At 35.2% G+C, this 14,618-nt stretch overlaps 3 protein-coding genes across 3 annotated transcripts; 1 reads left to right on the top strand and 2 right to left on the bottom strand.

Moving 5' to 3' along the window:
• Positions 1 to 173: 173 nt before the first annotated feature.
• Positions 174 to 4,849, bottom strand: LOC9325560 (dymeclin). The gene is made up of 18 exons (XM_021013987.1): positions 4,443 to 4,849; positions 4,060 to 4,299; positions 3,914 to 3,977; positions 3,698 to 3,827; positions 3,466 to 3,607; positions 3,085 to 3,330; positions 2,925 to 3,012; positions 2,691 to 2,793; positions 2,380 to 2,508; positions 2,186 to 2,299; positions 1,763 to 1,881; positions 1,597 to 1,687; positions 1,401 to 1,493; positions 1,242 to 1,331; positions 1,002 to 1,121; positions 808 to 899; positions 639 to 696; positions 174 to 440 (listed from the first exon to the last, which is right to left on the bottom strand). Exons 1-18 carry the CDS (start codon positions 4,630 to 4,632, stop codon positions 351 to 353), a joined length of 2,199 nt encoding a protein of 732 aa, XP_020869646.1. The 5' UTR covers positions 4,633 to 4,849; the 3' UTR covers positions 174 to 350.
• A 1,396-nt stretch (positions 4,850 to 6,245) lies between these two features.
• LOC110225356 (serine/threonine-protein phosphatase 5) lies at positions 6,246 to 8,542 on the top strand. Its single transcript, XM_021014877.1, has 8 exons — positions 6,246 to 6,544; positions 6,894 to 6,987; positions 7,082 to 7,132; positions 7,224 to 7,397; positions 7,528 to 7,707; positions 7,785 to 7,904; positions 7,997 to 8,130; positions 8,259 to 8,542. The coding sequence occupies exons 1-8, from the start codon at positions 6,384 to 6,386 to the stop codon at positions 8,332 to 8,334; spliced, it is 990 nt and encodes a 329-aa protein (XP_020870536.1). The 5' UTR covers positions 6,246 to 6,383; the 3' UTR covers positions 8,335 to 8,542.
• Positions 8,543 to 8,994: 452 nt separating this feature from the next.
• On the bottom strand, positions 8,995 to 10,904 carry LOC9325559 (probable indole-3-pyruvate monooxygenase YUCCA9). Its single transcript, XM_002889449.2, has 2 exons — positions 9,950 to 10,904; positions 8,995 to 9,832 (listed from the first exon to the last, which is right to left on the bottom strand). The coding sequence occupies exons 1-2, from the start codon at positions 10,613 to 10,615 to the stop codon at positions 9,233 to 9,235; spliced, it is 1,266 nt and encodes a 421-aa protein (XP_002889495.1). The 5' UTR covers positions 10,616 to 10,904; the 3' UTR covers positions 8,995 to 9,232.
• Between the last annotated feature and the right edge of the window lie 3,714 nt (positions 10,905 to 14,618).

Here is a 14,618-nt window from a genome sequence, read left to right as displayed (position 1 = left end):
AGGTATTATTTGTGGGTTAAGGATGTTAAGATTGTACTATATTTTTACTTGTATATATGTAATTTGTACTTTTTTTTGAAGTTATAAAACCTAACTAAATCAACCTGTTTCATGGATTGTCTTTTAAGTTTTAACTTTCCCCAAGGTTAACTTTTCCGAGGTTATGTAAAATATTTGGTTTAAGACTCCAGAGGCTCAAGAGAGAGTACCTCTATTAATGGATTGAATATCTATAGACTGAAAAGTTACATTGTTAAAAAACATATACTATTGGAGACATTAATTTGAACCCTAGACCGTATAAATATATACATACGCCCTCATCGAAGCTCTCCTATATCGAAAAATACTTATGGATCGAAGACGATTCTCTGTCCTTTCAACTCTTGCACCTTCTCTTTCCCTTCTGATTCTTCTCCTCTTCCGTCTTCTATCTCTTTCTGCACATATTCCGTTGGAAAGATCAATTCAAGTGCCAATTCACAAACTTACAAGGAATGGATCCTAGTGATTGTTTTCTTTTCCCTTTGTGTATAATTCTAATGTATTTTTTTCTAAGTGAATCGATAACATCGTGATGAAATTGCAATTGGAGTTTCTTTATAGATGTTAACTTCTGGATGGAATGAGGTACTTACTCCAGCTGGGTGTGGCACTGGGAATAAGTTGATGGCGTCTGGATTAAAACTGAATCCACTGCGAACACAAAGAAAGGTGAGAGAGGAATGCGAGCGGTGTTCTTTGTTACAACATCGTGATGACAAGTAGAGAGGAAATAGATAAGTTTGTTTATATTGTTGTGGTTACCATCGGGAAAAAGCTAGCTGCCAAACATATGGAATAAAGAACTCTTCTGGGTGGCTTTCTTGCTCGTATGAGAAGTGAAGTTGAGTAAACATCTGCGTTATCAAAGAGAATAATGGGTGAAAGATGGGAGCTTTTAAGAAAAATAGCGAACGAAAAATGATTATCAATGATGGATAAGTGTAGAGGTTGGTTACCTTCATGCCTTCACCTCGCCAAGACCGGCAATTGTTGATGATGAATTGAAGAACTTTCTGCACTGACCATTCTCGATCCGATCTTTGAGAGTCCATGCGGCTATTGAAAAAGTCTAAGACCTAAATAGATCAATTAGGCAAGTGAGAAACAAATAGGTCAATCAGAAACTCTGTTCTTTCTGAGTTTTAAGAGGAAATCATAGCTACAAAGATCAAACGAGTAAAGCCTATGCAGCATACAGTGTATATATTTTCCACTAGCTCATGGAACTGCGGATGATTCTTGAAAGGTTGGAACACTTCTTGTCGGTGCATAATCGCATAGACAATCTGCAGAAACCAGAATCAGAGCAGGAAAATATCTATGTGATTCATGCTGCCGAGAAAAATAAGTGATACCTCGGGATTTCTCGGCAATGCGTATGTCAAAATTGCATTTAATATATCTAGGACAAGTCTCAGGAAATCAGTAAAGATCTGCAACTCTGCTGCCTGCAGTTGGCAAGATACGATACATGTAAAAAGTGTACCAGCAATCAAGGAATGGCAACGATGCCATGGAATATATTGTGTGCTTGAATTAACTATGTCATACCAAATCTTCTGAAACGTCAAGATCCTCTCCTGACAAGCTAATTTTGATGCTTTGGACCTTATCACCTGTCAACTCCGATAACTTGTTATACCTGTTAAACAATTCATGTTCAGTTATATAGGAACCATCTGCAAATTCATAAAAAGACGAGGAATTAATTGCATACTTTCGAGAAAGCATGTAGAAAAGGCTGACAAGCCTCTGTGAGGCATATGCACTTAAATGATGGGCATGAGGTGCCATGTTAGCCAACGTAGCAAGACAAGTAGTCTGCAGATACACATCCTGTAACAGCCCAAGACACAGAATTTGTCACAAAAGTTAATTCTACTCTATATAGGCCATGATCCTATTTTTCCAAATTAATAGCCTTTTATCTAATAGAAAGGCACAACACCACCAAGCCTAATCGGACAGATACATAAATTTCACTTTCCCACATCTTTTCTGTTGCCAGAAGAATTTGATATCTGGCTAAGATTTTAACTTGACATCACTCTTATAAAGCTGCACCTACCCAAAGTGTCAAACTAAAACGAATTTGTCTGAAAAACATTTTCATTGCTAAGATATGAATCTAAAGCCATACCCGAAGTTTAGAAAGGTTATGCTGCACTGTTCTTATGAGAATAATGACCATTACGGAACCAAGAGACGTCTGATGAAGGAGATGCTCCTTGTACCATGGCACGCTAGGCAGTATCTATTCAAATGACACGTAATCAGAAAAAATATTGAAATTGAGTAAATTGTTTCAACCCTACAATTGGAATTAGGACATACCATCTTGTGAATGCTTGAATTGAAAGATGAATCCTGACTAAGTATGAGAAGTACAATTAGCATCATGTATATTTGATTAGATGATGTTCTCTTTGAAGCGTTATACAGCGTTTCCAGAATGGGCATCAACTGTCCATCAAAAAGTATTAAAGCATAGATCATTAATATGAAACTATAAGGACTTGACCTCAACGAATTAACAGTCCAAGGTTAGTAAAACTGAGGAATGGAATTTCTACTTTTGAGGACAATGGAACAAAAGAATGAAACAGACCCATGGAACTTATTGAGTGGCAGTTTATGAATCATACCAAAGTATCCAAATCAGTTCGCACCAACACATACTCCTTAAAGTCGGAATTCCCTTGCAACAATGAGTAGAGGAGCAAGACAGCGCCCTCATCATCTAAACACCTACATTGCCAGATTGCGTTATTACACAGTAGCATAGAACTTATTGAATTAAGAATTTGATACAGGATGCATCTCTACCAAAAAAAAACACAAATTACTGTAGAGAAAAAGCTCAAGAAAATATAACTTACATGCCGAGAGTATCAAATAGTGAAGCAAATGGTATCCGAACATGTTGACCAGCAGGGTGGGCATTTCCCTCCACATCTGAGCGGTCAACTGCAATCAGAGTAATAGTTTAGATATACACATCAGATTTCCTATTCAGAAAGATGAAGAAAAATATCTCACATTCAACATCTCTAGCATTTGCTAGAGCCTTGCTAAAAGTATTGCCAGAGGAAAATACATGGACTTTAGAAACTGATTCCGAAGTAGCACTGTCATCACTTTTATCCGTCATAGACTCATCACTCATGATAGACTTGTGATAGTTAATTAGGATAAGTAAAACATGAAGGCTGCACTCCGCTAGTGGATTTTTAGATCCGCCACTGTTACTTACAAGATAGTTCAAAGGCAAGAGCACAAAACTCGCTGCATATGCAAGAGAAAAGTTTTCAGGTAGCTAGGTAAGAAATCATAATGCAAAGGAAAGGCAATAGAAAAAGATCAACATTTACAAGTTAGTACAATAATACATCATATATGAACTAATATACGAACACCTACCAGCTGCAGAACCAACTCTTCCCAAAATGCCTTGTGAATCTCCATCAGAATACATATACGAAATTGCATTTGGAGGAGTACGGTGTCGGGAAATATAATTAAGTAGCAATCTTCTGACTACGAGACAGACTATAGACTTTTCCTGAAAATTGTTGAACCAAAGGAAAGGGCGTAAATTAATATGAGGCAAAATCTATGCAAAAGACAAAGAAAAACTAATTAAATTTGTTACCTGAGACATTGCTGCATCAATAAAAGGGCTCGCATCTCTTGGTCCAGGTGATGGTCCGGAAAGAAGCTGTGTCGACATTGTAACAAGCATGAAGTTCAGAAGTTCCTGATGTAGAACATACGAGTTGGGACTTGCCAAATAAATGATGAAAATCAGGAGAATGGAACATCTAATACTGAAACTTAAAAGGAATATACAGAATCAACATTGGCATACCTCACTTCATTTGATCCAATGAAGCTCAGCACACTATGCATGACAAAATTCTGGATGTCTTGATCTGCCATTAAAACACTCTTAATTAGCCAGCTTAAAAATACCTTAACGCTGGAAAAAACTTAGAAGTATTAGAGAGTCATTACCCATTACAAAGCCATGTGGGACTGGTTCACTTTCGTCCAGAGAGAGATGCAACTCTTGGAGACTGTCAATTTTTCCATTCTCAATCAAATACTTCAAAAACACGGAAGAAATATATGTTGCATTAACAGCTTTCATATAGATAGAAGACTGATCATCAGAAGCTTGAAGAAGCTCTTGCAAACACCAAGATAGATGAATCAATAGTTTTGCAAGGTGCCTAGTGTAGCCATTGCTTTGTTCTGAAACAAAATTTCAAAAAAAAACAATAACATCAAACTTCAAAACATCCCCCTTCTTTCACTAGGTCAATTTCATTAGCTCATAGTGGATTCGACAACAAATCCCTTATAATTTCAACACATTTCGCATGAGAATCACTAACCAAAAAGTTCACAGGCTTGTTGAACACGATCACTAGGCCACCGAGAACTCAACGGAAGCTCGAGGAGCTTGTTCCAGAAATCAGACGCCAAAGGAAACGATTTCTCCCCAACAAAAGTCGCAATGAGGTACTCCGCCACCGAGACATCATCACCACCGGTGTTTCGCGGCGTTGAAGGCACACCACCCATGTCTCCTAAGCCAAGCTCGCCGAGTCAACAAGGATCCAAAAAGAGAACGAGTCAATCGATCGCGTCCACCGAGTTGGTTCCGATAAAGAACAACAGCATTACAAAGTAAGAGATGAACAATGCAAAGATCTTGCTCTGAATTTTGGATCTAAATCTGAGATTAAATTGAAGATTCAAACTGATAAAACAAATGCTTCGATACCAAGGGTTTAGACTTTAGAGCAAAAAAAGAGGACGCGTTATTTTTATTATTTTTTTTTATTATTTATATAATCTACTTTTAATGTTGGAAAACTATTTTTCCTGCTTAATTTTTATTTCCAGAATTTTTTTTTTTTTTTTTTGTATACAAATAGTTTGGCAACTAAATGAGACAGTTTAATTTTTAATTATTCCATCAACACTTCTAATTAAAAAAAATGAAGTTTAATAAGTGTTTTCTAATTTTGAAAACTACAGGCTACGGCTACCAAATTAATTCCCACCAAACTCTCATTAATATGATTCAAATACTTTATGGGTTCATACGTTTTCTCTTTTGCAAGATCTTTATATATTTTCTATATAGATTAACCTCAAACCAAATCTTGATTTCTTTTAAAGTTAAAACATGACTTGTTCTATTCAGTTTTTTTTTTTTAACAACATTTGCTTTACTTTTTTTTTTCAAAGTTAATAGTTTATTATTATTTCGGTCAAAACAACCAATGCAAAAATAAATCGTAAAGTACACGGTAAGTAAGATTTGATTTGTGGTTATTCCACCTCTTTTATATACATTCTTCATTTCAAGCCTATGAATTCATTACTATGAATTCATTACATTCTTCATTTCAAGCCTATGAATTCATTACTATTATTCAAGCCTATGATTTGTGGTTATTCCACCTCTTTTATATACATTCTTCATTTTACCATTATTATTCCTACAATCAGCCCCGGCTCAATATATTTGAGAGCCTTAGGGCAAAAAAAATTTTTTTGGCCTATTATTATATAAGAAAATTTACTTAATTTTTAAAAATTTTGCGGAGTTTTTATAGTAAAAATTGTTATTTTAAAAATTTTGGGCCTTTTTATACATTTTCTTATAAATAATTAGGCCTCTTAAAATATAATTCTCATATTAATAATATTTTAAAAAAATATTTAGACTTTTTTATATGTAAAATTTTTTTATACAAAAAAAGCTCCGGGCCGTCGCACTTCCGCCCTACCCATCTGAGCCGGGGCTGCCTACAATCCTACCTCATTATTTTAATAGAGAAAGGAACTATTTAGTCCCAAAAAAAAAGGAATTATTATTTTACTAGTCTAGGTGGAAAAAGAACAGAGATATAATAAAAATGGGTTTGGGATAATTCAAACGAAATGATAGCTACCGTCTTTGAAGTTTGAACCGTCGTCGTCGGTTGTCGGTGAAGTGGAATGTGGTCGAGTCTTTTTATTGACAAATTTGAGGCCCATTTATTTTATTGGGCTTTTCATTGCTCCTAGAACTCATTAATGATTTACTGTTATTGGGCTTTTCAGTTATTCAAAATATGATCTAGGAAAAAATCTAAACCCATTTTTAGTTGTGTTTAAAAATTGATGCATAAGGAGGACTCAAATGATGAAGAAAAAGTAAATACCAAAAGGAGGAACAGAACAGAAGACAAGTCTCTCTTGTCCCTCTATAAACCCTAAAATAGAAAAGCAAATCACACTTGGATATTCATGTTCTTTGGCTTTCTTACAAAACTCGAGAAATGATGGCGGAGAAAGCAGGCAAGGCAACGAATGGTGGAGAAGCGGAGAAATCTCTCAAAGACAAAGGCAACGAGTTCTTCAAAGCTGGCAACTTCCTTAAAGCCGCAGCTCTCTATACTCAAGCCATCAAGCTCGATCCTTCTAACGCTACTCTTTACAGGTTTTCTTTTACTACAATTTGCAATCTTACGATTCCTATTGGGTTTCGATCAAAAATGATAGTTTAAGTATTATCCGAGATTGCTCCAAATCTGATTGTTGGGTTTCTTTCAGAAAGATCTGGTTTTTTCTAGGATGAGATTTTTTAAGGTGGAAAAATTAGGCTTTTAACCCGAATTGCTTTGTCCTTGATAGTAGCATTACAACATTTTGGTTATATTTGAGAAGATCAATTGTGATTTAGGATACTAAAAGTTGAGGCTTTTGGTTTTAAGGTTCTGTGAATTGGAACAATGTATGTGTCAATGTTAGTAGGTGTAATAAAGGTTTTTTTTGTTTATCCGGTGCAGTAACCGAGCTGCTGCATTTTTGAGTCTAGTTAAGCTTAGCAAAGCCTTAGCTGATGCTGAGACTACCATCAAACTCAACCCTCAATGGGAGAAGGTAAAATCAAAACATGACAATGTTTTTTTCTTCTTTTCGGTTTCATATCAGCATCTTTATGTAAACAATGGCTTTTCTGATCTATCTTCTTCAGGGGTACTTCAGGAAAGGTTGTGTGCTTGAAGCCATGGAAAAATACGAAGATGTATGTATATATCTATATCTTATTTCGGTTCCATCTATATTTTTATCACAAAGCTTTACCATAGTAGTTAAAATTGTGATGATTGTGTCAGGCTTTGGCTGCATTTGAAATGGCTCTGCAGTACAACCCACAGAGCGCAGAAGTTTCTAGAAAGATCAAGAGGCTCGGTATGTTGCAGAAGGAGAAACAGAGAGCTCAAGAACTCGAGAATTTGAGATCTAATGTTGACATGGCCAAGCATCTTGAAAGTTTTAAATCTGAAATGGTTAGTCCTGTTTTTTTTTTCTCCAAGTGAAATTCCAGAGAATCAGTATAAGCCTTTCTCGTTGCTTATATTTGATTGTTCCAACTCAGATTCTGAAATTAATTGTCTCCATATGAACCAATACTTGCAGTCTGAAAACTATGGAACTGAAGAGTGTTGGAAAGAGATGTTTTCTTTTATTGTTGCGACTATGGAGACAGCTGTGAAGTCGTGGCACGAGACATCTAAAGTCGATACTAGAGTCTATTTCCTTCTTGACAAAGAGAAAACACAAACCGATAAGTACGCACCAGCTGTCAACATCGATAAGGTATTAAGGGCATCCAACTTGAATCTTATAATAAATATACTTTTTGTCTGATAAAACTATTTGTTTCCCTACTTCAGGCTTTTCAGTCACCGGACACGCACAGTAACTGCTTTACGTATCTGAGGCAATACGCAGAAGAGTCATTTTCCAAGGCTGCTTGCTTAGTAACACCAAAGAGTAGTATATCCTACCCACAGGTATATCAAATCTGTCTTTTTTTTGCTTGCTAATAAAGAGTCGATCTTTCTGGTTTGTATATATGGACTGACGGTCAAACGATGTCTCACAGGTGTGGAAAGGTCAAGGCTCAAGGAAATGGAAACTCGGACAAAATGATGGAATCTTTGTTCAATTTGAGTCTCCCTCTCTTCGAAAAGTTTGGTTCATCCCTAGCTCGAAAGAAAAGGGACAAACTTTGTGCAGGTTCTTTCTCTAACACTTATTCTTCTTGGTTTTGCAAGGAGCTTTAAGAATTTGATGAAGTACCTATGACTTCACACAAACTTTTGTATCTAACTCGAGAGTTTAAAGAGTTGGGGTTTTGATTTCAGGGAACCACAAGCTCTGGATATCAACGCACATGAGATTCTCCCTCGCATTTTCAAGGAGATATCAAAAAGCTCATAGGGTATTGTTTTGTTGCAGTATGATTTTCTATATGCAGTTTTTGATCAAGACTGAAAAGAGAAAAAGAGTTCTTGTGAGTGTGCTACTTATAAAATCCACCTTTTTTGTTGTTTCTTATCTACTGATTAAAAAAAAAAAAAAAAAACTCTCAACTTTCGAATCAGAAGGCTATCTTTGAATCAAAATTTTTACTCGACTGGGTCATGTATTAAGAGCATCTCCAATGCCCAACTTCATTTTTTCCTCTATTTTAGAGGAAGTATAGTTGATTTTGCTCCATTGTATGCCTTTAAAATAGAGTTAGTTTTAAAATAGAAGAAAAGTGTAGAGATTACTTTATATATAGAGTAAAAAAGAAGACTACTCTATATTTTACTCTATTTTAGAGATATACATTGGAGCAAAATGTCTCTAAAATAAAGTCAACTCTAAAATAAAGGAAAAAATAGAGTTGGACATTGAAGATGATCTAAATAGGTCGAGTCGGTCTTAAAACAGACGAAGCTGCCTCCTTCAACATCCTATTCCTACTACATTCCATCAACGAATCTGGGCCTCTGTGTATTGGGCCAATTTATAACGAGCTAAGCCCGTTTACAAGTTTCTTCCAACTTCTCTGCCTCTTGTATTTGTTTCAATGCCCAATGAGACAAACACAAATTTAATCTACCTCCAAAAAGGAATTATATAAGCGTATTTAGTATTAAAAAAAAAAACAAGAGAGCCACGTCATCCTAATTATACAAAACGCCCCTACAGCTGTGTAATTAAAAAAAACAGTCAGGGACTTCAGGAGAGGGCTCTCTTTACTCTATTTTACATTTTTTCCTTTTGTATATTTTTTACAAATAAATCGATTTATTAATATATATCCTATTGAAAACCCCTAACTTGAGGCTTAAGCAACTGAGATGCATCTTCGGTGACCCACATTTCTTCTCATCTTCTGTCGTTTGGTCTCTTCTCTCCATACATTTCCAATGTCTTGAGCGATGTTAACGGCGTCTACTGATGCCCCAGCCAATCCTTTTCTCGTGAATCCGGCCGCGTATAATCCCGATTTCCCTTTCCACGCGTTTGGAAACGGCGATTTCGGAAACCCGTTTTTCGAAAAGAATTCACTTTCTTGAAGCCAAGAAGGGACATTGCTACGATAGCCGGTGGCGAGAACCACGGCGTCGATACCTAGCTTCTGACCATCTACTAGCTCCACGTGGTGACGCGAGAACTGTTTGATTGCAGGTACAATTTCTACGTCGCCGGATTTTATCTTCTCCAGAGCACCGATGTCAAGAACCGGGGTCTTCCCTGTCATGCTTTTGAGCTCCATCGGGCCGATGTCGGGCCTCTTGAGCCCATACTTTGATAAGCTCCCTAGAACAAGCCACGATAAGATTAGCAGAAGCTTGTCTACGAGCCATAGAGGTAGCCACTTCATCATCATCACTGAGATTCCAAATGTTGATTTCCCCATAATCTCCCTCGGTAAAACATGAACCTGGTCGAATTTAAAAACACAAGAACACGATTAGCTTAAAGTTTCATAAAATTATACAAAAGTTATGTTTTGTTAAAAAAAAAAAACTCGAAAAACAATCAGTTTTGTTTTGCTTACCGAGCTTCTAACGACCATGGAAGTGATAGCATTGTGATTAGCAAGATCAAGAGAGACTTCCATGCCGGAGTTTCCACATCCGACGACAAGAACTCTCTTTCCTCTGAATTTTTCGCCGGACTTATACTCACATGCATGAATTACTTCTCCGTCAAACTCCGTCTTAAGCCCATTAATCTCCGGGACAACACGTTCGGCGTTTTCTCCCGTCGCCACCACCAACCACCGGCAAATATATTCCATCTCCTCTCCGGCTGAGGTTGTTCTAACCCTCCATAGCCCGCTGGTTTCATCAAACCGAGCAGACTCGACGCTTTTATTGAATTCCGGTTTAATCTCGAACCGGTTTGCGTATGACTCAAGGTAATCGATGAACTGTCGTTTCGTTGGGTATTCAGGGTAGTGATCCGGGAAGGGCATTGTCGGCAATTGACAGAATTTCTTGGGCAAGTGAAGCTTAAGCCTGTCGTAGGTTCGTTTTTGCCAAAGTGAAGCTATGCAATCTGATCTCTCGACCACAACGAATGGGACTCCTTGATCACGTAGACAAGCCGCTGTAGCTAAACCGGACGGACCAGCTCCTACGATAACCGGACCGTTGACCCAAACACATCGCCGGTCTGAGAAATATTCTTCACTTGCCATGAGTCTAAACATATTTTCCATATTTTATATAGAGTGAGTTTGAATGAAAGCAAGTATGTTTTGGGGGTTGGTTTTGATCGATTTGAAAGTATAGGTAGTGAAGTTGAATGTTTGGTGTTGTGTGTTTTGTTGTATGATGCTATTGGTTTGGATTTGGAGTGAGAAGAGAAGTGTGTATATATAGGAGTTAAGAAGAGTTATGACGAGACTGCATGTGATTTGCGCGTTCTATGGATTTGATTATTTTATTAGTGTGAATAATTTGTATGCAATATTTTAGTTAGGACCTAACTTTTGTCATATGCTATTGCTTAAAATGCGAAATAATTTAACATTCTTTACGTTTTTTTATATAGAAATAAAAATATTCGATTCTTTTATTGCAAAGTTCGTTGTGCGACTTTTGATTAGAGTATATCTCACAATAATCCTTAACCATAAGCTGTATTATTTTATCATTTCGTAATCTGATTATTGATAGTATTAATATTGATTCCCATCGTTTTTGCTACAAAATTTACTTGAATTTTAGTAATGTGAAAGGGTGATAAATTGGAGAGTACGTACTGGGCCAAAAGATAATGATATGATAGAAACATAACATATACGCATCATCCAAAAAATTTATAGTATGGTCCAGTACCATGAGCTTCAGTATGATCATACTCAGGTCACGCGAAGGAGCTTCAGTATGATCATACTCAGGTCACGCGAAGGAAATTTATGAGTCTTAATAGTACGTACGTGTGATACTGATAGTTTTTTTTAGATTTGCTCATAATTTAGATTTGTTGTTTAAATTTGGGATGTTATTTTCTTCGCGGTGATTGACCTGACATGCAAATTGCTAAATTTAATTTCATAAAAAGCGGTTAAATTAAAATAAAGTGTCGAAAACATATGAAAAAAACGTTAAGCTCTAAGTGGAACCTAAAAGAGTAAATGACCGTTGTAGAGAGCCTAGAGAGTGTTTGTTTTATTTGTTTTTTTCTTAAGACAAAGTGATTATATGACTAACTTTTTTTTTTTTTGGGCAAAAATATGACAAACTAATTAATATTCGCTCCACCATATACATATACTAAGATAGTTTTTTTTATCGATGGCCAAATAATAATAGAGAGAGAGTTTGAATAATTTGTTTGTTTTAGCCAACTATCTCCACTTAAAAATAAGCCCACAGGTTAATTACTCTAACCTATAAAAACAATTTAATATCTTAATTCAATCATTGGTCACATAAATCCACGTGGCACGTCATGCTGACAAATACTAAACCACGTGGAGAAGATGATGATGAGTCAAGAGCGGGTCCTAATTTTGTTGGCCCACTTTTTATTTTTTTACTCATCCGCCGACTACCTAACCGCATCAAATCAATTTGCAACTTTCTTGATTTTATCAAATGCAACTATATCTTTTATAGCTTCTCTTTTGTCATTTAAGCAATTTCAAGTTTTATATCAATTTCCACTGCCTGAGAACATTTTTAATTTTTTATAATCTCCAAAGCGGATAGTTGGAAGTTTGTTACATCTTTTTCCACTTGATTATACTTTAGTGGATGTTTCACTTACACAGAAATTGTAATACACTAACTTTAGTTGAAGACTTTCATTGGAAAAAAAATGAAATGAAAGTTGGCACTCATTTCCTTAAATGCAATTTTATTACTTCTTCCGTTTTCGAATAGTTATCGTTTTAGAGAAATTTTTTTGTTTTTAATTAGTTGTCGTTTTCAGTTTTCGATGCAAAATTTATTACTTTTTTATTTTTTATATTTATTTTTATTATGCAACTTGATTTACTATTAGTTAAATTATGTTTAGGTAAATAATTAATGATATTTTTATATTGAAAAACTAACAATATTAATAGTTTCTTAATTTGTGTGCATATAGTTAAAACGACAACTATTGGGAGCTAGTACAACTTTTTTTTGTTCGTTAGAAACAGATATGTTAATAAAATTAGCATTCATAGTATTAAATGAATCATAAACGTACCTAGGTCTAGAAACTCGTAGAATTCCTAAAATTTCGTGACGTATAATATATTGGGAAGTACAAGTATATATATGCATGCATGGATGTAATCCACTAACTTTAAATTAGCAAAGATGAAAAATATTCATGGGGAAATGACATAGACATGTGCAGGAATCGCTAATCCCATTAGCTAAATATACTAGTTTTAGTTTAGAGTAGTTTCATTCATAGTTTCACATTCCATTATTTATATTTTTCGATTAATCTCGAATATCTGATTACCGATTTTCAAAACTGAAACATCCAAACTATCTGCTTAACATAAGAACATAACTCATAATTTTTTTTTTTATTATTTTTTTTTCATCCTATATAGAGATAATTACATCCAAATATAAAATTTTAAAACAAAGAGTCAGATTGAAAAGTAATATCTACATTTACACGATTTGGCTGTATTATTGGAGCTATATATATATATATATATATATATATATATATATATATATATAATATGTACAGATTGTTCTTTGTGTCGTAATGCAAGTTCTACTCCCGTTTTTCATTGCATATAAAATTCTCATGTCGCAAGGTATAAAGTTTATATGTATTATTGTCATCTGATATAAAATTGTTTGATTATTTGGAAGCTATAGCAAGCTTCGAGAATATATATATGGAATCAAGCAAACGTAAGATATGAGTTATAAAATGAAAAGTAGACGTAAATTATAAATTCGAAATAGTGGAGAATTTAACTAACTATATATTATATGCCGACATTGTTTTCCCAAAGCTATCGACTTAAAATATTTTGTAGTCTCTTAAATTTTCAAAGGATTGAGAATAGCATGAGAAAAAAGCAAGTAAATCGGGCTAGTGAAAAAGCCTTTTAACAAAAATAAAAATAAAAATCGGCTTAGTGAATTCCGTTGTAAACAATAATTATCGAAAATACTATAATATATAATGTTGCTAATAATTATGAGTGTATGCAATTCATCCATCAGGATTTGAGGTTGGTGGTACGTCAACAATAATTTTATATGAGCCAATGTATATTGTTGCATAATTTATTTAAAAAGCAGAAGAATACTATAATAGTGTCTTTGTAGATAGATTATTATTTTTAAGTTTTTGGTTAGGTTCAGTGATCGTCTCTCTAAAAAGGGACCCTTGTAGATTCTCCAAAAGGCTTTTGTGAAAACTATCCCTTTCTTTATTTTTTTTTCTATTTTTTTTTCATTTATATATTAAACCTATATAATAGTCTAACTGTATAATTATGGTGGATTTGATCAAAAATGCAACAAGGACACATATATGTTCACATGGCTCCTACCCAAAAGCTGCTCACAGTTAGCCTGGGCATAAAAACCGAAACCGAAAAACCGAACCGAACCGAACCGAAATTATCCGAATGTTTTGGTTTCGGATGTCACAAAATAACCGAATGGTTCTCTTTCTAAACTATCCACGGATATCGGTTATTAACCGAACCGAACCGATATCCATGGATATCCGCTTTAAACTGAACATAATTTATTTATGAGGCCTAAAGCCCATTTGTCTTCCCTACCCAACTTACCCAACCCATTGCCTAATCCCTACCCTATTTACCCAACCCATTAAGCCCAAGCCCATTGTGTGTGATTGTGTCACAGGAAGAGAAGAATGGAAGATCAACTCAAGGACTTAGAAGATGCTTGTAGAATCTAATAATCTTTTACTCTCTCTTTCTCTCTTTCTCAAGTCTCTTTTGAACTTGATTATTCTGTTGCGGTCTCAAGTCTAAACTCTTAAGTCTCTTTGAAGTTTGAACTTTGTTATTTTGTTGCGGTCTCATGTTTTATTTGGGTAATGGTTCGGTTATTTGGATAGTTCGGTTATTTGGTGGGTAAATAACCGAACCGAACCATATCCGAAAGTATTTCGGTTATTTTTTGGTTCTCTTCCCAAGTATCCAAACCGAACCGAACCGAAAGCTAACCGAACCGAACCGAACCGAAAACAGTTCGGTTCTCTTATGGATGCTA

This window comes from Arabidopsis lyrata, assembly GCF_000004255.2.
Source record: "Arabidopsis lyrata subsp. lyrata unplaced genomic scaffold ARALYscaffold_1, whole genome shotgun sequence".
Taxonomy (NCBI): Eukaryota; Viridiplantae; Streptophyta; class Magnoliopsida; order Brassicales; family Brassicaceae; genus Arabidopsis; species Arabidopsis lyrata.
The sequence above is the reverse complement of the archived record's forward strand: the minus strand, read 5'-3'. Positions and strand labels throughout refer to the sequence as shown.

Excerpts from the sequence above, each read along its gene's own strand:
- LOC9325560 (XM_021013987.1), bottom strand. The coding sequence starts at position 4,632 with ATGGGTGGTGTGCCTTCAACGCCGCGAAACACCGGTGGTGATGATGTC. Across the intron at positions 1,882-2,185 it reads ATAACCTTTCTAAACTTCGG|GATGTGTATCTGCAGACTAC; the intron begins GTATGGCTTTAG and ends GGGCTGTTACAG. Across the intron at positions 900-1,001 it reads GGCGAGGTGAAGGCATGAAG|ATGTTTACTCAACTTCACTT; the intron begins GTAACCAACCTC and ends TTGATAACGCAG.
- LOC110225356 (XM_021014877.1), top strand. The coding sequence starts at position 6,384 with ATGATGGCGGAGAAAGCAGGCAAGGCAACGAATGGTGGAGAAGCGGAG. Across the intron at positions 7,133-7,223 it reads CCATGGAAAAATACGAAGAT|GCTTTGGCTGCATTTGAAAT; the intron begins GTATGTATATAT and ends TGATTGTGTCAG. Across the intron at positions 7,905-7,996 it reads GTAGTATATCCTACCCACAG|GTGTGGAAAGGTCAAGGCTC; the intron begins GTATATCAAATC and ends GATGTCTCACAG.
- LOC9325559 (XM_002889449.2), bottom strand. The coding sequence starts at position 10,615 with ATGGAAAATATGTTTAGACTCATGGCAAGTGAAGAATATTTCTCAGAC. Across the intron at positions 9,833-9,949 it reads CCATGGTCGTTAGAAGCTCG|GTTCATGTTTTACCGAGGGA; the intron begins GTAAGCAAAACA and ends AAATTCGACCAG.